At 37.3% G+C, this 26,828-nt stretch overlaps 1 protein-coding gene across 6 annotated transcripts in view; it reads right to left on the bottom strand.

Annotated features, from left to right (window-relative positions):
- Positions 1 to 2,331: 2,331 nt before the first annotated feature.
- The window catches only part of LOC149846761 (oxysterol-binding protein-related protein 1C-like), a 45,476-nt gene continuing 20,979 nt past the window's right edge, over positions 2,332 to 26,828 (bottom strand). For 2 of the 6 annotated variants that reach the window (XM_089996545.1, XM_089996543.1), the window contains exons 4-10: positions 17,934 to 18,341; positions 16,058 to 16,213; positions 8,881 to 9,048; positions 8,658 to 8,798; positions 7,990 to 8,214; positions 7,775 to 7,888; positions 6,864 to 7,441 (exon numbers count right to left, since the gene is read on the bottom strand). In XM_089996545.1, coding sequence (XP_089852671.1) covers positions 7,271 to 7,441; positions 7,775 to 7,888; positions 7,990 to 8,214; positions 8,658 to 8,798; positions 8,881 to 9,048; positions 16,058 to 16,213; positions 17,934 to 18,341 — 1,383 coding nt within the window. In that variant the 3' untranslated portion in view covers positions 6,864 to 7,270. Of the gene's footprint in view, positions 2,817 to 6,650; positions 7,442 to 7,774; positions 7,889 to 7,989; positions 8,215 to 8,657; positions 8,799 to 8,880; positions 9,049 to 16,057; positions 16,214 to 17,933; positions 18,383 to 26,828 lie in introns of those variants that run through there. The other 4 variants (XM_089996546.1, XR_016430314.1, XM_089996542.1 and 1 more) reach the window with 4 other exon arrangements.

The raw sequence follows: 26,828 nt of genomic DNA on the forward strand, positions 1-26,828 counted from the left end.
GTTGGAATCGAATACTTCAAGATTTGATCCCTATAAAATCAAGTACATAGATTACATCTATACGGTCAAAATTAAAAATTAAAACAAAAAAACTTGAAAGCCCCATTTCGCATGTTTCATTTAGTACGAATGTATTACCCATCCACACACACATATGTATATATATAAGAATACCTTGTACCGTATTGCATAAAGGACTTTATGTTAAGTAAACACCCTCCACCTACCAACTACAAAGTGCTAACTAAGCTCAATTGCTGTCAGTTTCTACTCAAATTCATTCCTCATATACAAACACAATGGTTCAAGGTGGTTTGACTACCTGACTCAGTCTTCGTCCTAGATCCAATCCCAAACGATAGACCTAGACCTTCCTCTAGTCCTAACTGGTTAGCTCTCACATGTAGGGCTGCAAATGAACTGAGTTCAAGTGGAGCTTGGCTTGGCTGGCACAATTTGATTTAAAAAGGTCTACCATGTGAGCTTGGCCAGCATCTATAGAACTGGCTCAACTCGAGCTGAACATCTTTTGTTAAAAAGTGTTTCAAATGAAGATGAGGTGCGAGATTTGAAACGACCACCTCCTTACAATGCTAGTGAGATTAGGGTAAAACTTTTTTTTTGTTTGTGTGCCCAATAAATTTATGGAAAATAACTGTACTGTACGGGTACTTTGATGCATTTTCTTAAAATCCCTATAATTTTTTATTTTCTCTCTATGTCCAAAGCCATAAATATTTAGATTTAAAAAGACCTTTTTAATCTTCACACATGCAAACTTCTCCTATATATGCGAACTTCCTCCCAAACATGTGACTATTTTTTCTGAACAATCTCTTTTATCATATTTGTATCTCTCTAATCAAATGTTAAAAACTAGTGTTTTTATAGTTGTTGAAAAGCTGAGACACATCTCTATAATTTTCATGTTTTGAGTCATAACCGAAAACCCATATAGGGTTCTTATTTCTGATTTTTCAAAAATAAAATACAAATATACTCTGCACCCTCTAGGGTTGCACATTTTTTGTTTGTTATATGCTATTTTCTGGTCACATGCATCGAAAATCTAGAAAATAAAAAAAGATAGATCAAAATGTTAGCTTTCCATTACCACCAAAAGTCTTATGAAAGATAGATTGTTCATTCTAAACATGCAAACAATGAACATAGGAGAGGATAAGGAAATCCACATAAAATATATGCGAACTTGAAAAAGTTCTCATAAAATATATGAAGAAAGTTTGAATGAAATATATGTGAACTTTCTCAAGTCTACATAAAATATATGCAAACTTTCTCATTTTGTTCAAGTTTAACATAAAGTTCACATATAATTTTATGCGAACTTCGTGAAGTCTACAAAAATAAAATGTGCGGACCTCATTTTAAGTGGTCGTATGTGGCACCTGAGGAGCGAAGCGATATATTGCATGAACTTCATCAATTATGCGTATGTGAACGGTAAAAAAGACATTCCAACACTGGCTATTTACGATTTTGGATATGAGAAGAATATCATAAATTATGGGGTTTTTTAGAAAAAAACATGTCATTTTTACCTACAATACCATCAATTTTCAATAAATTTATACCTATTATTAAACTAATTGCCTATATAATTACCAAAGCCAAGCTTAATCCAGCTCATCAAACTTTATATCCAACTTAATCTATTTGATAAAGCTCAGCTAGTTTAAATATAAATCAAGCCAGCCTCAGCCCTCAAACCTCATCTTGCTTATTTACTTGGATGAGTTGGAATCAAGTTTAGACAAGCCGAGCCCCAGCTAGCCCAGCTAATTGTGCAGCCCTAACCACACGTGTGGGTAGTAATACTCATACAACTGGCAATGTACTCACGTCAGGTGTTGATGTACGTTGGATCAACTAGAACTCTTTAGTGGACATTGTTCCATCTCAGAATTATCTTATAAATTCTGTTGTACACATCATACTTGGTATGCCGTATGGAAAAGGCCATTGAAAGCCTGTGCATCCAACTGTAGCTGCGGTCCATCTCAAGCTCCTGTGATTGTTGGTCAGGACCAATGTTGTTAGTATCGGTGCGTATCGGTCTGTATTGGCAGATATTGTATCACTTCTGAATCGGTTATTTTTTAATAAATGCAAAAATTACTATAAATTAAATTGTTAATATTTTAAAATATTATTTTAATAGTTTTAACACATATCACATTCTGATTGACATGTAATGTTTTTTTTTTGGTCGATACAGAACAATTCGTATCGGTATCAGCCTATACAGCTGAATCATTGGCCAAACGATTCAAGGCCGATACTACAACATTGGTCAGGACCATTAGGACCATTGCAAATAAAGGACTCATCTACGGGACAATCACTTTATTGTAGGAACAGTGCATCATTGCAAGGCTGCGTGAAAAGGAAAAATCCACAAGTTACCCATCTTATGGTTCGTACCCAAGGGGAGAGAACAGTGATCACTGATCACGGTTACAAGGACTAAAAGCGTATAAACTGTTGAGGGTCCCTGTTGGTTTATTCTTTGCCTGTACTTGGGCACATGGTCGAGGCAGAGGCTGTTTTTTTTTTTTTTTTGATAAGGAACCTTCACCGAGAACCGAGTCACTTAATGGGCTTGCTCCCCTGTGAGATAAACTACAGGTGGGGTCCGACACCCCAAGCCCTTATGGAGTCCACCAATTAAAGGCACCCTTACACCCGGTGAGAATTGAACCTAGGGTGAAGGGTTCAGCACCTCCCCAGGCCCTCTGCCGCTAGGCAACCCGAGTAGGTGTGGCCGAGGCTGCCTGTTAAAACCCCAAATCTCTCTCTCTCTCTCTCTCACACACACACACACGTGCGCACACACACATACTGCATAATATTACTAGACTAGAGGCATGCTAATCTGATGGTCCCGTTTAGAATCTGGTATCTGGGATGGGAAGTGAGGCCCTTTCTCCTTTGTATTTATTTAGACTAAAGAATGGATTTGGCAGCTGCCGCTTCTTCAAATGCATAAAAGCACATGATTCCATCCCAGCTACCTGATGCCAAACAGGGCCTCATTGCTTACACACCAAACACTTACTATGCATTTCATGGGTGGTTAGTATTTGCTATCGCCGCAACGGGGTACAAACACTTTTATTCTTTTGTTATTTTTCAAAGGAAAATTTACAAATACCTTCAAACACAGGCTTAAACTTTGAAATTTTACAAATATAGGCTTGAGAAAACAATTCACAAACACCTGCCTACCTTAACCTAGTCGGTTTTACGATGGCAAAGCACGGTTAGTCATAAAAAATTGCTAAATTACTCTTCCCTCTCTTTTTGCCCATCAAACAAATTTTAAAGAACCCCATGTATTTCAAAATTGGGTTTCTTCCCAACCTCCTGCACATCGACTCCCTGGGGCTGGAGCTCGTTCCTCTGCCAGCTTTTCGTCATCAAATCAACAGCCATGCTAATCTGATTGTCCATTCCCCGCGCGCGCAAACACACACACACTCTCTCTCTCTCTCTCATATTTGGTGGCCGTGTGATTTTGGTTCTATGGATAAGTGAAGATGCGAGAGAATCGTTTACGGTGGTTTGGACATATTCGGCGAAGGCCTAATGATGCTCCAGTTAGAAGGTTGGAGAAATGGGAAAATATATTAGTTAAAAGAGGTCGGGGTAGGCCTAGGAAGACTTGGATGGAGATGATAGGAAAGGATATGAATGCTTTGAACCTCACCGAGGACATGGCATTGGATAGAAATGATTGGAGGAAAAGGATTCATGTGGAAGACCCAAAATGAATTTCTTTTTTTGTTCATATGGCTGACCCCAATTGTTTTGGGATGAAGGTGTAGTTGTTGTTGTTGGATAAGTGAAGATTTGTGCATCAAGTTCTTTCATGCTTTTTTTCTTATTCAGCTTCTACTTTGTTACTACGTGATTCTGTGTTTTGGTTGACTGAGGCTTTTCTTCGGTTTGTTGCATGCTTTGCTTGTTGGAAATGCTGTAAGGGACAAGAAGAACCGAATGATTCCCAAGTCTCCTGCCCGTAAAGAATGAGAAGAGTTGAGGAAACTTATTCAAGATGTCATCATTGCCATGGCGATGTCATCATTGCCATGGCGATGTCCTCTCTAACATCAATCACATCCTCTTCTACCTTGTTACCAAGAAGGCTGACAAGGCAAACAAGGCACAGGAATAAAAAGCAAAATCACAAATTCTTTTACTATCTAATAATGGAATTACGTTTCTTTCTTCACAAACAGTGCAGTAAGAGTCAATCATCGGTTTTGGCATCTTCTTCAACAAAAGTGCTGATATTGTTCCTCTATTGATCAAGAATTTCAATCTTCAGGAAGTATCTCAATTTATTCAAATGAATGATTTGAACACCTATTAATTCTAACAACTGATTGCAAAGTTTATCATTTGGACCTTTCAATTCATAAATGAGGATCTCAAACCTATCAATGAGGATATTCCTGATACTTACATAGAAAAAAATGACAGACTAAAAGAGAAGTGGCTTGGACAAAAATAAATGGTGACTTAGACAATCTTGTTTGTCTATCAAGAATTTCTTTCTTTTAAAAATATCATAAAATCCAAAAAGAAAGGTTTCAATTCATTTAAATGAACAAATTGAACACCTATAAATTGTAACAACTGATCACTCAGACCTTTCAATTCATATATCCAAATCTCAGACCTAGATCATCTAAAGGGATTCCCATATTTTCTCTACTTGTGAAGGGTTCATATCAAAATTGAAATTTACCTTACAAACACATTCCATAGAAACCTACCATGGAAATATTAACCAAACAAGTTAAATAATCAAAAGTAGCAAATGATTCCATATGAAGAATTCAAAAGCAATCATTAGCACAAACCTTGATTGCTCACTTGACAAAGCCATTAAAAGAGTGCCACTGATGGTTCACTTGTGGTCAGCCCAAGAAAAGAGAGAAAAAGAGAAAGAGAGGAACGACAAGCACTAGATATCTTTCTGGTGATTGAAGACCGATGCGGGGGGTGGGCATGAGCTCTGGAAGGGGTTGCCCGTTTAGTGAACAGGAAGAAGAAACCCTCATTTTGAACTTCTACGTACATGGTAAAAGAAAAAATAAGGAACATGGGTAATCTGGTACTTTATACGACTAACCATAGTTTGAGCGTGGCAAACAACCAAGTTAAGAAAAGCAGGTGTTTGTGAATTACTTTTCTAATTCAGGCAGGTATTTTACAAATCTCAAAAGCTAAGCATGCACAAAAGTTAGACAGGTACTTGTAAATTTTTCTTTTTAAAAAATCTAACATTATAGATGCCATCTAAGTGTTTGTTTAGTAAAAATCGGCACTTGGATTCAGTGGTGGAGCCAGAAGTTTTTCGTTGGGTGGGCAGACTTCGGGTCTCGAGGACAATGCTATGGTCTTGAAGGACGATCTATTTATTCGGACCAGTGGCGGAGCCAGAATTTTTTCGCCCACCCATCGTCAGAAGAAATTTTGGTTGTGCGTGGTAGATCTGACATGCTGCCTCCCTGGCCGGAGAAGGCGATTGCCATCAAGTTGATGATACCATCTGGTTTCATAATTCTGAGGGCCTTCATGGCATCAGCCTGCCCGTGGCCAGGCTATAACAACACACTTTCAATCCCTCTTTTCCTCCATTTAGTGAAGCAAGCATAGTGTTTTGCATGGCACCCATAACCACATTTAGGTTCCAGTCATCCATATCGCCATTCCTGTCATTAGGACCTCACCGATGCAAGTTGTTTTCATCAAATTGGACCCTGTGTATGTGATCTACATCATCCATTTAGTGAAGATCGACATTTGAATAGACAAAATCCAACTAATGTGCAGGACTTTTTGCTGATTCAAAAATCAATAACCATTAATAAAAACATGATTTTTTTTTGTTAAACACTCAAAATAAATTGAAAATCATGTTTTTTTTGTTACAGAACACTATCAAAAGATTGATTTCTATTAAATCAACAGTGTTGAACCCATCGATAGGGCCAGATTGATCAAAACAACTTAGTACCAATGAGATCCCAGAGGGAGTTATGACCACAACGGATGATACAGGGATTAGTGGAGCCGGCTTCCCCATAAATGTAGGTTACACGGTTTCACAAAGAACAAATAACAAAAGAAGAAGCTGGGAAAAAACACAGATCTTTGTTGAATATTCACAAGAGAGAACTCCAACTCCCACGAACTAATAACCCTTCTCTTCTGCGGTTTTTACACGATTCAATAAGGTGAAAAAAATTAAGGGAAAAGATTAGCACTACCATCGTCAGAAGAAAACACACATAGACACATATCCTTTCTTTAACATCGTCAGAAGAATTTTTTTTTTCCTGTTTCCAATTCTGGGGTGGGCGACCGCCCACCCTGGCTCTGCCAGTGCTTGGATTGGTCGATTATGACACACGTCCATGATTCAAGAAAGCTTTAGAAATCAATATATCAAAATGTATAATATCTTCATGACACCTAAAATCATGTTTTTAAATCACACCCGCGACCAGAATGCCAATACACTAGTTTCTATACATCATGCCGAATCCACCTATGAAGTCCACTTTATCAAAACAACCTGTGCAATACAGAGGTGTTTGTACATCATGTTACCATGATCAAATATTAACCCTTTACATTACATTTTGATGCAAAATATATCTATTACGATTTAATGAGCTTGTACAAGCCAAACACTTGTTAGTGTTCATCTTGCTCAACCAAGCTCAAAGCTGAACCGCCGGTAGCTTGTCTCATTCACCTGATAAAGCTCTAAACATGCCTGATCCCAACTTAGAACAAACCACTGAAGATCCATGGTAAGAAAGATCTGCTCGTGGTAATGCACCTACCAACGCTTCATTTATGAACAAATTTCAGTCATACACCACAGTTGCTGACAAGAAATGAAAGCGACTCACTTCCCATAACTTTAAGGGCATCTTTTTCACCAAAAAATAATAAGAATGAGCTGAAGCACTGTAAACCAACTATTTCCTCTGAAAGAAAAGGCCACTAATGTCCATATATATATATATATATATATATATATATATATATATATAGAGAGAGAGAGAGAGAGAGAGAGGGAGAGAGAGAGAGAGAGAGAGAGAGAGAGAGAGAGAGAGTTGCACTCCGCACGGCAGAAGCTCACATGGTAACCAGCACGGTCTTGCGGGCAAAAGCCGCATTAATGACCCCAAGGAACCCTGACGCCTCAGAAATTGGAGGAAAGGCGTCACTCAATCAGCTGATGGTCCACTATGACCTGTCCAAATATGTCCGGACAGTTCTCCCAACGACCACTTTCCCTAGCCTCCCAGTACCCACCAATGTATCTATAAGTGTCGGTGCCCTTGTCCTTTGCAAACCACATTGGCTTCCAACCTCTCTCCTGCATCTTCCTTGCCTGACACACACAACCCACCAAGAAAACAACAGGACATTAACATTTTTGAAACACCCTGACCCCCACAAATCCGCCTCGTGACAAACATAACACCTTTACAACACAACAGATAAACAATTATTGAAAGATGATCGCCTTCCAGACTAGCAAAGGAGGATATCATGCTTATTCCTCCCACTATATGCCAGCATGGGAGATGATGGTTCTGGGCCTTGCGGCAGTCGGTCAAGCCCCCACACAGAGTTGTGACTGCCCGGAGGGCAGCAGCTTGCCATTATTTTTGGCCACCAAGACAGCAGTACTCTAAATGAACTAAAATTTCGTGCTATTCACCTGCCGCTGCCGCTGCTCTAACCTAAGCTTCTCTGCATTTGCTGACTCGTACTCGCCATTCTCCAAACATCTTTGGTCAGGTCTAAGCCTTGAATCTGTCGGAGGCAGTTTTTCCTGTTCATGAAGGAATCAACAGCAGATGCATGCTCGATCAGTGTTCATCTGGTTCACAGGAATTCACAGGATGAACAGAGAATAGGCATCACAAACAGTACCTTTAGTCCTGGAGTGAGCTCATTCAACCTAATGGCGAAACGAGTTAAGTTATATCTAGTAGGAAACTCCGCTGGCTTGCTTCTCCTCCACAACAAGTGCGCTTCAGATAAGGGATCTTTGTTCTTCCCGGAGCAATCTCCTTTCACATAATGCATGCTCTCGTCCCATTTTCCAAATAGTGTAGCTACTGTTTTTCCATGCCTATCTTGAACAATTCCTTGGACCTGTCATTGAAATCATCTTGGTTGAAGCTCATGCTTCCTTAAAAGCAAAATCCTGCCAGTAATCAGACTAGCTACAGAATTCCATGCAATAATACAACATTTAACACATGAATCTTCAATGGCTAGTTTGAGAACGAAGACGACGGGAAAACCAGAAACATGGTTTCAATATACAGAATCAGAAAAATGGTGTCTTGGATTTGGTGATGAAATCACACTGCCTTAAGCTCGACTATAAGCACAACAGACGCAGTCGTAAAATGTTGGAAGGAATTTTGATGAATTTCAATTACGTGAATGAATAGTGCAGGTGTTAAAAAAAATGACTGAATAAGTTGCCCAATAATCAGTTAATTCCTTGTTTTCTGAAAAGAAGGCAACTTGCAGATAATTTTCATTAAAGATGACATTCATGGATCATGGAAGAAGCACCAGTCCCTCACCTGATGAGGGTTCCGATCTATGATGGACTGCTCCTTGAATTTTAGCTTACACGAAAACTCCCGGTTCCCTTGTATCCGCATAGTACCATAATGATCACAGTATAGCTTCCCCAAAATAAGGTTATAAATGGATGTCGTAACCTGAAATCATCAATATTAAATTTCAGCAACATGCACCTCAGATGAGAAAACATACGATTTTTTCACATGCCAAATCACATACCTTGCTCCAATGGAAAACCTCACCATCATCGAACTCCAAAGTTAATATACCAACAGGATCAAGCTGAATTGAACGGCCCCAAAATTTACTCTTGAGGTTACTGTCTCCCCAGAATTTCCATCCTCGACCGTCACAATGGCACGCGACGATCATGGGGTGATGACTTACCTGCAACAATAAGTTGATATGATGAATCATATACTCAAAGAGGAGAAAAATACAAGCCAATACAACCATTTAGAAGGATGAGAAAACCCCGAAAAGAATCTTTGGTTGTTATTCAGATCAAGGACCCATCACCCATGCCTTTAAGGCCATGGATAACTCAAACTAAAATTATTATAGCTTCAAAATTTACCACACTCCCTGTTGGCCTTTACTTGGCTGGATACTGTTGAGTCCGTGCAGTGAACACACACATGTTAGAGAATATGTTCAAACTCACAAGTTCTAGTATATATATATATATATATATATATATATATATATATATATCTTGGTTGTCAAAAGCAATGCCTAAGCGCCGCCTAGGCTTATGGATCAAGGCGGTAGGGCTCTGTTTTTCCACCTACACACATGTTAGAGAATATGTTCAAACTAACAAGTTCTAGTGTGTGTGTGTGTGTGTGTGTGTGTGTGTGTGTGTATAATTTTAGTACAAAAGTAGCGCCTAGGTAGGTGCAGGGCCAACACCTAGGCTTATGGGTCAAGGCGGTAGGGCCCTGTTTTTTCACCTAAGCTGCCTAGGTTGTCCCCGCCTAGGCCGCTGAAACATGGTTTTTATTTTTTTGTCTTTTTTATTTTTCTTCTTCCTCCCATCTCAAAAGCTTTCTTTTTTTCTCTCTCTCTTTCTCTTTTCTTTTACCTTTTTTTTCTCTTTTTTCTTCGCTTTTTCTTCCTCTTCTTTTTTTCCCCTTTTCTTTTTTCTTCTTCCTCCTCCTTCTCCCCCCACTCTTTTATTTCTCCCTTTTTCTTTTTTCATTCTTTTTTTATTTTTGTTGTTTATATGTATGTGTACAATTTTTTGTTGACGACACATATATAAAAATCTGCTTTTTCAGTTATCTATCTATCTCATAGTTTTAAAACAAAGTGACTCGTCACTCAGCTCGTCCATGACTGACTCGTCACTCGGCCGGGTCATGTTAACTATATAAAATATGTAATATATGTATATATTATGTATATTTTATAATATATCGTATATAATATGCATTATATGTTATTTTTATAATACGTTTAACATATACTTTTATTAATATGTATTTATGTATACTATACATAATATTTATATTATATTTCATATATATGTGAGTGCACCTTTGTGATTCCTATTTGGTGTCCTTAGTGACTTATGTGAGTGTGCTCTCTGTGGCTTGTGTTTGTGCTCTTAGACCTTGTGAAGTTCTCTTTGAGTTGGTGGTGATTTCATTACACAAATAACATGTTTGCCACTCACAGAAACCACATTAAAAGATTGTCAGCATATTACAAGAGGGGTATTACATTGATAAATCATATTTCATATTAGAAGTGAAATTTGAAGTGAAAAGAAGTAGCAGCACCATGTTTCTGTTCAGAAAAGTGAGAAAACTCTACCAGTTTGCACTAAATCACATTTATTTAAATAAAGAAGCTAACCATTCAACCAATATAGTTTGTGTAAAGAAAGAACCAGGAAAGAAATCCGGTGTCATTTGTTAAAGTATATATATATATATATATATATATATATATATATATATATATATATATATATATATATATATATATATATATATATATATATATATATATATATATATATATATATATATATATATATAAACTGAAATACCCAGTAAGGGTATTCCGGTCTTTTCACTGTAATTGGCATCAGCCATTTTTTTTTTCTTTTTTTACCTTTATTTTCTGTATTTTTTACCTTTTTACCTTTTTCGATTTTTGGGTCTTTTGGGGCAGCTCCAATATAGCTGTTGGAGCTGCTCCCAACAGTCATAAATATGACGGTTGGGAGCAGCCCAACAGCCATATTGGGCTGCTCCCATGTGGCTATTTCTCTATAAATTGGCCTCAAGGCCTTGGGTTGTATTATCCCCTCTAGAGTGAGGTTTCTTATTCAATAACAATCATTCTTGACCCTTGTGTCGGTGTTTTTGCTTATTCAATCAAGTGTAATGCTTGATTGAAGTGTGTTCTTACAAGTTCATAAGTGACTTTTGTTGGAGTTGATCTCTTTCATTACATGGTATCAAGGCTTTGGTGCTCGTGAGGCATAAGGTTATCTTCTCTAAAGGAGGATCGTGATAACACCAAAAAAGGGATCGTGGATTGCTACATCGGGAAGTGCACCACTTCATCCTTTGGGTATTATCCTTCTTATCTCTCTCTTGTTTTTTCTCATTCTTCTCTACTCTCGCTCATTATATTGGAATGGAGCATGAAAGGGAAGTAATGGTCTCCATTCCCGTACGCCTAAATGATACAAACTATGTGATGTAGGCATCCATAGTCAAGCACAAAATTTGGGAAAAAGGCCTATACGGTTTGGTGGATGGGTCCGAAAAGAACCAAAACTCATTCTCATCAAGATTGAGAATGGAAAAGAAGTGGCTCTCCAAGGAGAATAAATGTCTAGAGCTGTTTGTGACTATGAAAAGAAATGGAAAGAATGGAGGATGGGTCATTCTAAAATCATTGGATGGCTCATCAATAGTGTTGATATTCACAAATGTTCTAACTTAACGAAATTTAATTTCGGTAGTGACACATGAAAATATCTTAAAGACATGTATAGTCTTAAGGATATTGCTCACATTTGTAATGTTCAAAATAAAGTTAGAACTATGATTCAAGGAGATGAGCATTAGGGAATATTATAATGCTCTCTCTCTCTCTCCTTTGGAATGAATTGACTCTTCCTGAGCCAAAATGACATTGTCCTCAAGATGTAGAACTCAGTGAGAATCAAATTAAAACGAGCATTTCTACCAATTCATCAACCGGCTTAGACCCGAATTTAAAGGGACTCAGTCGGCCCTCCTTCATAGAAGAGGTGTACCATTCATAGTTGAAACTCTTGAGGAGTTAACTATGGAAGAAAATAGGTTGAAAAAGCCTTCCGCTTCAAAAAATGAAGAATCCGTACTTGCTATGTCAAAACCCGTCAATCATTTTAGAAGTTACAAACCTCCTCATTTTGTAAAAAAAGAGAATTGAAGAAATTCCAACTATGAAAGGAATGAGAAGAGGGGTGACCATGAATACAAAAGGATAAAAAAATTATTTGTTAGCATTCTTATGAGCCGGGACACATCAAGCATTTTTGCCCCCCCCCCCCCCAAAAAAAAAGAAAGAAGATCATAGAGACGATAAAAGAGTTGCTTCGGTTGAAGGCCATGAAGATGATGACTCCAAATGTATCGGTTCACTATCTTTGGCTCAACTAATGGAGGCACTACAACCAATGCTCAAAGGTCAAACTTCCTCTTTCTCAGGAGCGGCCGTATCTACAAACGGGGACTTTGGTAAGACTTCATGGATACTTGACTCCGGTGCCTCGTTTCATATGACTCCAAATGAGTCCATATTATCTTAATGTTATACTAACTCAAAAGATTTCTATGTTTCAACTGCCGATGAAATATCATTGAAAATCAAAAGTCTTAGAATTTTTAAAAATCAATCAAATTTTCAGATACCAAATATTCGAATAGTACCAAAATTGAATTTAAACCTTTTATCAGTTTTTCAAATTACGGATCATGGATATAAAGTTTTGCTTTCATCTAATGATTGTTTAATACAGGATCTCCAGTCCGAGAAGCCGATTGGGCGAGGCCATAGAAGTGATCTCTATATAATGGATAATCTTGAGCTATCAAAACTTAGTTTTTGTAATTTTGTGGAAAAGCAAGACATAGAAAATTGGCACAAAAGACTAGGGCATCTTAGCGTGTCCAAATTACAATTGTTTCCATTTTTCTCAAGTTATAAAGGAAAAGATTTTGTGTGTGAAGATTGCATTCTTGGAAAAATGAAATCCTTACCATTTAGACCAAGACATTTCATATCTAAAAATCTTTTTGAGTTAGTACATTCGGACGTATGGGGACCGGCTTCTGTGGTTTCTAAAAGAGGTGTATCTTATTATGTTATATTTGTGGATGACTATAGTAGACACTCTTGGATATTTTTTCTTAAACAAAAATCTGAAGTATTTGACTGTTTTAAAAAATTTCATTACTATATAAAGGCTCAATTTAAAACCAATATTTAAATCTTTAGAACTGACTCCGGAGAAGAGTTTGTATCAAAAGAATTCGAAAATTACCTTGGCTTACATGAAATTATCCATCAAAAATCCTATCCATATACTCCTCAACAAAACGGTCTAGCTGAAAGAAAGCATAGGCATATCATTGAGACAACGAGAATACTCTTTATCTCAAAAAATGTACCTAAAAGTTTTTGGGCCGAAGCCACCTTTACGACAGTCTATTTGATAAATAGAATGCCTTAAAAAACCATTGAAAATATTTCTCCAATTGAAAAATTATTTAAAGCATCACCTGATTATAGTAGGTTAAGAGTCTTTGGATGTAAGTGTTTCATTCTTACTAATAAAAATGACACTTTCTCCAAAAGCAATCCCTTGTGTTTTCTTATGCTATGCCGAAAACCAAAAGGGATACATATGCTATGACATTGAAAAAAATAAATTGTATGTTTCACGAAATGTCAAATTTCTTGAAAAAGAAAATGGTTTTACCCAAGAAAAAATCCAAGAGAGTTGTTATTATTCATTCCTTTTTTATCTTATCAATGAACGTGAAACATGTACTCATGATGTGCATAAGAGTGAAAATGAAGTTTTTAGTCATGAAGACATACCTTATGATAATGTACAAACTTATTCTTGACGTACAGAAGATCATCCACCATGTGCATTGGAAAAATATTCACAAAACCAAGATATGGATCCATCTAGTATTAGAAGATCCATAAGAATTTCAAATGCCCCTAGTAGATTTGTATCCTATGACTCCTTTGAGCTAAGGTACAGATCATGTCTTATGGTCATACATTCCTATATAGAACCAACTTCTTACTACGAATCCAAAAATCATCAAGAGTGGATTAACACAATGAATGACGAATTAAAAGCATTAGAAAAGGAAAAAACTTGGGAAATTCAAACATTACCCAAAGGTAGGAAAACCATAGGATGTAGATGGGTCTACAAAGTTAAAACTAGGAAATATATAAAGCTAGACTTGTATCCAAGGGCTACCGTCAAGAATATGGGATAGATTATGACGAGGCCTTTGCTCCAGTTGCTCAGATGACAACTGTCAGGACTCTGATTTCTATAGCCTCAATTAAAAAATGACCTATTTTTCAAATGGATGTAAAAAATGCCTTTTTAAATGGTGATCTGGATAAGGAAGTGTATATGGATCCTCCACCAGGCATAAGTTTAGCATATAAAAAAATTCTTCGGTTACGCAAAGCATTGTATAGTTTGAAACAAGCCCCAAAAGCTTGGTATGATAAATTCAGTACTGTGATGATAAAACTGAATTTTAAATATTGTTATACTGACACTGCATTGTTTGTTAAGTCTTCAAGTGCAGGAATAATGATATTACTACTTTACGTCGATGACATGATTATATCAAGAGGTGACAAACAGGGAGTAAATCAAATAAAAAATATCTTCAAAGACAATTTTGAAATGTCAGATCTTGGTTTTTTATGTTATTTTCTTGGAATAGAAGTGATTTACTCACCTCGTGGTTATTTTTTATCTCAGACAAAGTATGCAGCAGAAATCATAAAATGATTAGGACTTAAGGACGATAAACGAGTTGATACTCCAGAAGTTATAAATGCAAAAATGAAGATAGATGATGGAGAACCTCTGAAGGATCCTACTCCATAGAGACAAATGATTGGAGCCTTATCTTATCTATCCATTACTCGACCTGATTTTTCTCATGCTATTCATTCTGTTAGTCAGTTCCAGCATGATCCCACTACAGTACATATGAGTGTTGTAATGAGAATTATTAGATAGATTAAAAATTCTATCAATTATGGATTATTTCTATCATCCGCTTCCTCTTTAGAAGTCATTGCATGTTCTGTCTCTGATTGGGGAGGGGATGTAAATGACAGACACTCAACCACTGGTTATTGTGTTTTTGTAGGTGATTTTTTTATTTCATGGCGATGCAAAAAGCAACAGAAGGTGCCTCTCTCTTCCACGGAAGCTGAGTATCGTGTCATGGCAACAACCACATCTGAGTTGGTTTGGTTGAGACAACTTCTCGAAGATATAGGAGTTCATATCGTGGAACCATCAAAATTATGTTGTGACAACAAGAGCGTTGTATACATTGCAAGCAATCATACATTTCATGAGAGAACCAAACATATTGAAATGGATTGCCACTACGTTCGTGAAGAATTTTTGAGGAAGACCATCACATTGCCCTACGTTCCGTCCGAGTATCAACTAGCATATTTCTTCACCAAAGCGCTTCCATCTCCCCGATTCCACTTCCTTCTTGGCAAACTCTCGGTTGTGCCACCATGAGTTTGAGGGGGGTGTTAAAGTATATACTTATATTAAATTATATATATATATATATATATATATATATATATATATATATATGCTTGTAAACCGAAATACCCAGCAAGGGTATTTCGGTTTTTTCACTGTAATTGGCATCAGCCATTTTTTTTCCTTTTTATTTTACCTTTATTTTCTGTATTTTTTACCTTTTTCAATTTTTGGGGTTTTTGGGGCAGCTCCAATATAGCTGTTGGACCTGCTCCCAACAGTCATAAATATGACTGTTGGGAGCAGCCCAACAGCCATATTGGGCTGCTCCCATGTGGCTCTTTCTCTATAAATTGGCCTCAAGGCCTTGGGTTGTATTAGCCCCTCTAGAGTGAGGTTTCTTATTCAATAACAATCATTCTTGACCCTTGTGTGGGTGTTTTTGCTTATTCAATCAAGTGTAATGCTTGATTGAAGTGTGTTCTTACAAGTTCATAAGTGACTTTTGTTGGAGTTGATCTCTTTCATTACATCATTATCATTGCCTCAAACCAGAAGAATGACAAACCAAACATTCTGCATTCAAGCTGCTACAAATAATCATACCTTCTCAGAGAAGAAACAGAGTCCCTTGTCAGGATAGTCAGCTTCATATGTCTCTCCCAAAAGGGGATTAAACGGCTTGCAGTTTCTTCCTTCTGTAGAAGCATAACCGGACATTGCAAATGCTGCTACATTCAGGATCCTCATCAAACTATTCCCCTACACAAAATCATCAAATAAAACAAAGTGCTGATCATTGGCCAGTACCCATTGGGTGAAGAGAATCATCCAGTTCAATCAATAGAACAAGATAACAATCTTATATAACACACTTTCAGAAATAGTAATTGATATTTCGTAGAGTATAAAATTAATTCATGACTATGTTGTTGAGGAATGAAATATGTGTATTAGTAGACTTTGTGCTACCCTTCTGCTCTTGTATATATTATTATTTTAGAAGGGTATTCTTGTACTTAATCATGGGATCATGTAGTCAACTATTTTTGTCTTCTTGTGGGCAATGAGAGGTTGACTCCCATATATTGTTGTAAGTATTTTTCTTCATAACTTGACGAAAGTTTTCTTCTTCATTGCATCTTTTCTTTCTTCTCTATCTTGCTGACATATGTAATTAAAATCCATGTGACAGATGTGACCTATCTCAGAGGGGTCAATTCAACTTGTTTGAAACCAAGCATATTTCAATAAATCATCACTATGCACAAAATGTTTTTGTAAAACTTATCTATGAAGTTACCCACCTGCAAGATACATTTTGAAATTCATTCAACCCATTCCCAGTAATTTATACCAATGTAAAATCTGTTCACAATTTAGATTTTGATCAGAAATGCAGACAACAGCAAAATCATCAAGAATTTGTGACCAGAGATCAATAAATACATAAGAGATGACAATTTCAAATAAGAAACACCCGAGTCATGAGAAGCAAGCAGTTAGGCCCCAATAGGTGCAAGAGACAGTTAAAAGAGAAACATGAAAAAGCCAACTTCAATGATAGAAACCTATGCAAACAAATGAAAACACCAACTACAATGACTTTGACTTTAATATAAAAAAATCACGAGAAAGATAAGACAGCCTTTACGTGAGTAGGATGAAAGAGGAAATACTGTTCATGGAAACCTTATGAAGGAACTCCATATATAGTAGGAAATCCCAAAAGTCACGTGGAGTTTTGAAGGTTTGATCCCAAGTAACTGGGAAGCATAAACACCACAAATGAACAATAGATAAATAATAGATGGAAGCCAAAAATCTGAAATAACAGTAACCAAAACAAATTGCCACCACTAATTTGAATCAATTATCCATATCAGGAATCATAAATTCCAGGAAAACAAACAAAGATGATCTAAAAAACCAAAATAATGGCTACATTCTGAAAGTGAAAGCTTCCAACAAGAAAATCAAACTTACATAAAGATATTTCAACATAAAAATCTTAGGATGCATCAGATGCAATCCATGAATTTTTATGACAAAAATTGTAGTCCGAAGATAAGGACAATGAGATATTGCTATAACAAACGATAAATTATCATCTCAATTTCCTATGCTTATCATTGCCATATGCATCTCCTTCTCAACTAAGAAGTCAATGATGAGTTTACATCCAAAACTGACTGCATACCCATTTGGAACACTAAACAATGAAAAGAAAACTTGACTTCGGTTAAAGTTAACAACCAATCCAATAACTACCCAATCATGCAGGAATATGAAAAAGAACTTAGCAGTCTCTATTTCTGCAATTGCAAGGAAAACAAATAATGATATAAAATGGAAAAGATTGTCCAGCAAAAAAAGCATATGAACTAGACCAAGCAAATGAAAGAAAAAACACATTCCAAATTAAAAATTTTATTTCAATAAAAATTAATAAAAATATTCCTGTGTCTCATTTTTAACTTACCCTCTTACCCCATTCATAAGCTCGATCAATAAGATAAGAATACTCCAGATCTTCGAAACATTTCTGTAAAGAAGACAGGGGCTCATTGAAGTACACGGGAAGGCAAACCTTTGTAAGATCCTTCCCTATGTTGTCCTTAATCATTGACCAAAGGCTAACTCCCTTCTCCTTCTCAATGGGATCAGGCAATTTTTTTCGCCTCCTAACATGTGGATAATCAAATCCGACAGACTGCATGGAAGCATCGACAAAGTCATCAGAGTCAATCGGACAAAGTTCCTCTTCATCTGAATCACATGATGACCTTTGAAACTCGGATCCACTACTCTTAAAAGAACTTGAAGACAAAAAGTCACGCGTATCAAAGAATGCATTGTCTTCTTCATCTGTTTCTTCCTCTGCTGCATCCTGCCTTTCATTATCATCATCGGATTCAGTTATACTGCCCTCTGAAAAAACATCAATAGCAATAAGATCCTAAATATCTAATGACTTCTCAATGATATATGCGGTTAAGTTTAAGAAATCAAAAGGCATACAGATGCATTAACTTCTTAGAAGCAACCTTTATTTTGGTCCAAACACATAAGCTTGGCTTTGAACAAGTCAACTGAAGAGTCAAAATCTCAAAAAGTGCACAATAAAAGTTTTAAAAAACAACCAAAATCAGATGTAAGCCCAAACAAGTACATTCAAGACAACATAACCAGAAAGAATGTTCAGATTTCAAACTGATCTGATGCTCTGAAACAACTGAAGCCATGCCAAACTCAACCAAGTTACAGCAGTTAAGCAACCATTACTTGATCAATTTCACTTCATAACTTTATTCTACTATAACAAGCCATTGACACAAGCCCCAAGGGTTTGGTGTAGTGGGAGGGGGCCTTGGCTGCTAGGCAGCTGGTTAGGGTTCCATTCTCACAGACGTCAGCCCTTTGCATTATCAAGAGTAAGGGTATCATGGCCCTTGCTTATGCTGAAGCAAAGTGACCCCCTGGGAGCAACGGGTGCACCGTGGGATAACGACCGTAAGTATGGCAGGCATAGCCAGCATGACTAGGTCTCTGATCCTGGGGTTGGTTTTCCCGTCCCTCATGAAAAAAGAAAAATCCATTGACACAAGTACACAACAAATAGTTATGGGTATGGATAGCACAGATCCTGAATAAGATACCCTGCCATGGTGGTGGACCGGGGCGGGTGCAGGGGACAAGGTCTCCATCCCTGCACGGGTTTTGATTTTAACCTCCATCCCCGGTTCATTCCAGGTTTCATGTCCTCCATCCCCAGTCCTTTCGCCGCGGCTGCCTTATGCCGCTAAAGGAAGGAGAGGAGAGGAGAGAAATGAGAGCTTGTGCGACTCATTAAAGAAAGGAGAGATGAGATATTTGAGAAAGAGTTTTATGTTAGGGTTAGGAATATATATATATATATATATATTTTATAGTATGTATAAGGGTATAATAGTATTTTTCTTAATGGAGATTGGGGACGGGACGGGGCGGGGCAGGAGCAAGAGTAAGTCCATCCCCGCCTCCATCCCCACACAGGTTTTGATTTTAACCTCCATCCCCGGTCCATTCTCCGTTTCACGTCCTCCATCCCAAGTCCAAACGGGGCAAGGCGGGGCGGGGCCCCGTTTCCCCTCGGTCCACTGCCATCCCTATGGTGGTGGCAAAGGAAGTAACATAACCGTATAAAAGTGATTCATGTAGCGAGAAACTAAATACATACACTTGGGGTTCACATAGTTACAAATAATTTTTTAGATAGAGCCTATAGCAAGATCAACATAGATTCTCTATAAATTAGTCATGTACGACGAGTTGATTCTTGGCATCTGCAAACCACTATCACCAATATCAAAATATCGCGAGAAATACCGATATTTTAAGGTAGCCGATATTAAAGGGAATATCTCGTGATATTTTCAAAATATCGCAATATTATCATGGTATTTTTGGGAAAAACTCTTTTTTTTTTTAATTTTAAGTTTGAATTTCTTATTTTTTGTTTCTTTTATATTTTAAAACCTTTAAAACATGTTTCTTTATATTTTTGGAAGAAGAACCATGCAAAACTTATTATTTTTTTATCTATTTTGTTGTTATTTATATTTTTTCAATTTTTTAAACTCTCAAGATTTTCCCAAGATTTTTTAACTTTTGAAAATATCTTCGAGAAATATGCTCGCCGAGATAATACCTTGAACGATATAGGTGACAATGCTGCAAACTCTTTTAATTTATTGCAGTGTCAATGGAAAGTCAGTCATTTTTTTGCCTCTAAAATCTGTGAAATATCTGGAAACATATTACATATTTCCTTGCCTACATGTACTATCCTTACTGGAGCACATGACATCAATTTTTTATGCCAATACTACTGCCTTTTTATGTTATTAGTGTAAAATTGTCTACGAAGAGACAATACGCATATACGCACAAATACTTTAGAAAAAGAAGTGCACAAAAGCACTCTCACAACACTTGAACAAAATACGCAAAAAGCGTATAAATAATAAACATGCAATAATGCATGTATTTCATAAAAAGCAAATGCTTGAGACTCTCAAGCTTAGAAAATACAAAGGGGGAACACCCCTATTTATACAAGAAAGAAGGAGTGCAAGAGGGGGCTCCCCAAAGGAGTCGTTGGGGAGCTCCCAACAGTCACAATTGTGACCGTTGGGGGCTCCCCAACGACTCTATTGGGGAGACCCCCAATGCACTTTTTTGAGAGTGCAAAAAAGAAAAATAAAACAATAAAAGAATTACAAAAATAATGGGAAAAAGTACAGCATATTCCAAATGGAATATGCGCAAAATGTAAAATGACAAAAATACCCTTTCGGGTAAAAAAGGAGAAAAATGTATAAATATATATACTTATATATAGAGATACGTATACATATAATATATGTATACGTATCTCTATGTATATAAGTATATATATTTATACTTACAATGTTGATTTTGAGTGTATATTTTAACAATTAGCACTTCATTTGATGAAATCAAACCAACCAAAGTTACATAAATCGCAAAACTTCAGTCATGTTTAGGTCGTAAAATGGCTGATAGCCTACCAACCCAATCTTTAATAGTCTGTGCCCCGCAATACAGCAACATTTCTCCTACTAATAAATGTTAGACTAACCACTGTTAAAATGTAAAACACATATATATATATATATATATAATAATATTTATATTATTATATATATATATATATATTTTTTTTTTCTGTATTTTTATTTTATTTTCCTGTATTTTTTCTGTATTAATTTTTGTATTTTTTAGTGTCTAGTTCTAATAGAACTAGACTAACCTTATCTAGTTAAGTTCCACTTGGAATTTAACTAGAAAGGTAACCATTGGAATGGTCCAATGGTTACATTTCTAACTGTTGGACCATTCCAACGGCTAGCTCTCCTCTTCTTCCCTTTTTCAAACTTGTATATATAGGGGTGCAACCCCTCTTGTAAAATAGTTCCAATGCTTCTTAAGCATTTGATGTTTTTCATATCAATAAAAGAATATTTTATTTCTTTTGTTTCCCATTATACCCTTTTTTAAGAGTTATGCTTTAGTGTCTTTTTAGACACCTTCTCGTGCCGATCTAAGTTCGTGTTTGGAAGATCCTCATTTCATTTCATGGTATCAAAGCAAGGTTCATCCTACGGCGTGAGAATTTCTTGCATCGTTTTTCGTGCCAAGCTTACAAAGGTGTTTTATCACCTTGGTTGGGTTCTTTGAAGCCCCTTTTTGAAGGAAGGAGAAAAGAGGAAGGCTCATTGCATCAAAATCTTGTGTTTGCTTTCTTTTAATCTCTCTCCCCCTTTATTTCTTTTTTTTCTTCTTTTCTTCTTTTATCACCTTTGTAAAAGATGGATGATCAAGATAAATTCACCATCATACCCATGAAGCTAAACGACACAAATTATGTAATGTGAGCCTCAATAATGAAGGACCACATATGGGGAAAAAGATTATGGGGCATAGTAGATGGTTCAGATTCAGAACCTAAACTTGTCATCACCAAAATGGAAGGTGATAAAGAAGTTCTCTTAACCGAAGAGGAGAAAAACAAAGCCTTAGCCAACTTTGAAAAAAGTTGGAAGGAATGGCGAATAACGCATGCTAAAATTATGTCATGGCTAATTAGTAGTGTTGACATAAAGAAATGCTCTAGTCTCGCCAAGTTTGAGCATGCCGATAAGGCATGGGAATATCTCAAGAATATGTATTCTCTAAAAGATATTGCACATGTGTGCAATCTTCAAGAAAGAGTGAGATCTATGACCCAAGGTGATAAAACTATACGTGAATACTATAATGAACTATCGAAACTTTGAGGTGAATTGGCTATTTTAGAGCCAAAATGGCATTGTCCCGAGGACATTGAGCTTCGGCAAAAGCAACTTGACATGGAGCACTTTTATCAACTTGTAAACGGTCTAAGACCGGAATTCGAGTCGACTAAGTCGGCCCTTCTTCATCGGGAAAAAGTTCCCTCTATTGTCGATACTATAGAGGAATTAACTATGGAAGAAAACAGAATCAAGAAGAATACTCCAAAGACTGAAGATGATTCCGTTCTAGCTGTATCTAGACTGAGGAATCATGTACGATCTTATAGACTTCCTCATTTTAACCGACAAAGTGGTGACTATGACAAGAAAAAGGTTATTTGTTATCATTATCATGAACCTAGACATTACAGGCCTCAATGTCCCAAGCTTAAGGAGCTGAGAGAGAAAAGAGCTACGATTGCTGGATCGGAGCCCAAAGATCAGGATGCACCAGTTTCCATGTCTCAACTAATGGAGATTCTCCAACCTCTCATCAAAGGAGCCTCCTCTTCATCTGAAGCTTCAACTGGCGCAGCTGCCTCATCTTTTTCTGATCCAGGTAACTTTCCTTAGCTCCTTGACTCTGGTGCTTCTTTCCATATGACCCCAAATAATCTAAGTTTATGCGAATGTGTTAAAAATAAAACAAGTGTGTCAAAAGTTTTTACAGCTGATGAAACTTCTCTTAAAATAGAAGGAATAGGAAATTTTGAAAAAATTCATAAAACTAAGAAATTTTCTATCCAGAAGTTAGACATATTCCCAAATTAAATTTAAATCTTTTATCTGTATCTCAAATATCTGATTTTGTGTGTAATATTTTCTTTTCTTCTCATGGTTGTTGGGTTCAGGATCGCCAGTCATGAAAGCTGGTTGGGGAAGGCCATAGAGAAGAAGGACTCTATTACATGGATTTTTTGGAAATGCCGAAGAATGCCTTTTGCTATAACGTTCAGAAAATTGAGTTTGAACTGTTGCATAAAAGACTTGGTCATCCACATATAGCCAAAATCCAACATTTTCCAAATCTAAGGAAATTTTGTAACTCTGAATCATTTGATTATAAAAATTGTATTCTTGGCAAAATGAAAAGATTACCATTTTAGAACAAAACTTTTATCTCTTCAAGACCACTTGAATTAGTACACTCGGATGTTTGGGGTCCTGCACCAGTAATTTCTAAAGAAGGACTTGCTTATTGCATTATTTTTGTCGATGATTTTTCCCTACATGGATTTACTTTCTTAAATATAAGTCTGAAGTATTTTCATACTTTCAAACATTTCATAATATGGTTAAAAACAAGTTTCAAATGATATTACTTTTTTTCGCACAGATTCAGGGGGAGAATTTTTATCCACAGATTTTAAAAATTATCTTAATTTGCATAGCATCACATATCAAAGGTCTTGTCCATACACACCTCAACAAAATGGGCTGATAGAACGCAAACATCACCACATTATGGAAACCGGTAGGACTTTATTAATAGCAAATCAAGTCCCAAAAGTTTTTTGGGCAAAATCTGCCTTAACTGCCACCTATCTGATTAATAGGATGCCATCCTCTTTTTTGCAAAATATAACTCTCATTGAAAAACTTATGAATGTTTCTCCAGATTACTCTACACTGAGAATATTTGGATGCAAGTGTTTCATTTTCACCGACAAAAATGATAAACTTTTTCCTCGTGCAATTATTTGTGCCTTTTTAGGATATACTGAAAATAAAAAAGGTTATAGGTGTTTTAACCTAAAAAATAATAGATTATATGTGTCTAGAAATGTTTTCTTTCTCGAAAAGGAGAGCTTCTTTGATTTTGAAAAACCGAAGGAAATCACTGAGTACTCTTCTTTGTTAGATCTGACATCAAAATCTGATGAATATGATCTTGACTATAACTTCGATAATGATCAAGGAATTATTGATCTTGATCATAATGTTGGCAATTAAGAAGTTCATAGAGACACTAGTATATAGTATTCCAGGCGACGAGAGTCTAATCTTCCATCTGCACTTGAAAGATATTCTGACATTCCAACTAGACGGTCATCCCGAGTCTCGAGGCCTCCAGGAAAGTTTGTGTCATACGAGTCCTTCACACCTACGTATAGGGTTGTCATTGCATTAATTCACTCATACGAAGAACCATCTACATATCTTCAAGCAAAAAATGATGTCAAATGAATAAAAGCCATGAAAGTTGAATTAGATGCACTCAAAAAGGCTTCTACATGGACTATTCAAGATCTTCCTCCAGGCAAGAAAACTATAGGATGTCGATGGGTTTATAAAATAAAAACCAAAAGTGATGGCACCCTTGAAAGATATAAAGCCCGATTAGTAGACAAAGGGTATGCCCAAGAATATGACATTGATTATGAAGAAACCTTAGCCCCTGTGGCTCGTATGACAACAATCAGAACCTTAATTGCCTTAGCCTCCATCAAGAAATAGTCTATCTTCCAAATGGATGTCAAAAATGCATTTCTAAATGAAAAGCTAGTTGAAGAAGTATACATGAAACCCCCTCCAGGTCTTAGTATTCCTAAGGGTAAAGTCCTTCACTTGGATAAAGCCCTTTATGGACTTAAACAAGCACCAAAAGCTTGGTATGATAGGTTTAGTCGGGTTATGATTGATATTGGCTTTCAATTTTGTTTAACTCACACTGCTTTGTTTATTAAGAATTCTAATGCAGAAATCATTGTGCTTCTTCTCTATGTGGATCTAAGTCACAGGAACTCGGCAAAGCAGGTGTCGTACCCGCGTCGACGCGATGCGGGTGCGGTCAATGCACCCTGGGTCATTTTGGTTCAATTTTTCGGCCGTTAAAAAAAATGATGAAAAATGAGGATTAGGGCAAAAAATTTTTTGTTGCCCTAATCTCTCCTGCGCAGCTCAACTCGAGTCCTCCCGACGCCTCTGCTCGACACCATCTCCTCCTCTCCCTTGTCGCAGGTACCCTCTAGCTCCCTCTCTCTCTCTCTCTTCTTGTGTCGACAATGGAGGGGCCAAGCCCCCCTGCTCCCTCTTGTTCTCATGTTGGGTCGGCAGGGGAGGGGCCGACCCCCCCCCCCTAATCGCTCTCTTGTTGGGTCGGCAGGGGAGGGGCTGAGCCCCCCCTGCTACCTCTGTTTTTTGGCAGGGGAGGGGCCGAGCCCCCTCTCGCTCTCTTGTTGGGTCGGCAGGGGAGGCGCCGAGCCACCCTGCTCCCTCTGTTTTCAGCAGGGGAGGGGTCGAGTTCCCCCCCCCTCTCTCTTGTTGGGTCGGTAGGGGAGGGGCTGAGCCCCCCCTACTCCCTCTGTTTTCGGTAGGGGAGGGGCCGAGCACCCCCTCTCGCTCTCTTGTTGGGTCGGCAGGGGAGGGGCTGAGCCCCCCCCCCCCCCCCCCCCCTACTCTCTGTTTTCGGCAGGGGAGGGGGTCGAGCCCCCCTCTCGCTCTCTTGTTGGGTCGGTAGGGGAGGGGTCGAGCCCCCTTCCCTACTCCCTCTTATTTCAGGGGAGGGGTTGAGTCCCTCCCTGTTTTTGGCAGGAGATATAATATATATATATATATATTATATTTTTATATCAAGATAATGTTTGTATAATTGATTTGAAATTTTGAATGTATTTTTCTTTTCAGGATAAAAATGACGGATAAAGGGAAAGGACTTGCGTCATCCTCATCCCAACATTTGAGTTTTGCTGATAGTTGTAGTGAGACTGATGAGGTGGGGCCACTATGGGTACATGTAGATAAATTTGCAAAAACGGGAGAAGGTGGTGGAAACAAGAGATTTTGATGCAAGCTCTGTGAAAGAGATTTTGTTGGATCTTACACAAGAGTGAAGGCTCATTTGTTGAAGATACCAGGACATGGCATTCCAGGATGTAGAAAAGTTGATGAGGCAATACGAAGACAATACAAGAAAATACAAGAAGAATATGAGAAGAGAAAGACAATGAACGATTCTTGCGCAGTTAGTGTGCCATTTGCAAGCCACCAAGAAGATGATGAAAAGAAAAGAAAAGTCAATATAAGTGGTAGATGAACGATACAAGCAACATTCAATACATATGAAAGAGAAAAATTGGATAGAAAAGTTGGGAGGTATTTTTATTCTAGTTCACTCCCATTTAATGCAGCTAGAAATCCTTATTGGAAGGATTTAATAACATCCTTGGCAATTTGTAATTTGAGTGGCTATATGCCTCCAAGCTCAGAAAAAATACGAACTACACTTCTTGCAGAAGAGAGGGCAAATGTGAATTGGTTGTTGGAGATTAAAAATATTCATGGGAGCAAAATGGAGTTTCTATTGTATCTGATGGATGGACAAATATTCAAAGGCGTCTACAGATCAATTTCATTGCTTTTTTGCTTAGTGACCCAGTATTCTTGAAAGCAATTGACGCATCTGGAGAATATAAAAATGCAGAGTATTTGAAGGGGTTGTTTATAGAAGTCATAAAAGAAGTGGGTGATCAGAATGTTGTACAAATTATTACAGACAACGCTCCAGTTTGTAAAAGTGCAGCGTTGAGTTTGGAGAG

The sequence above is a fragment of the Nuphar pumila genome, chromosome 2 (assembly GCF_984573655.1).
Source record: "Nuphar pumila chromosome 2, dmNupPumi1.hap1.1, whole genome shotgun sequence".
Lineage (NCBI taxonomy): Eukaryota > Viridiplantae > Streptophyta > Magnoliopsida > Nymphaeales > Nymphaeaceae > Nuphar > Nuphar pumila.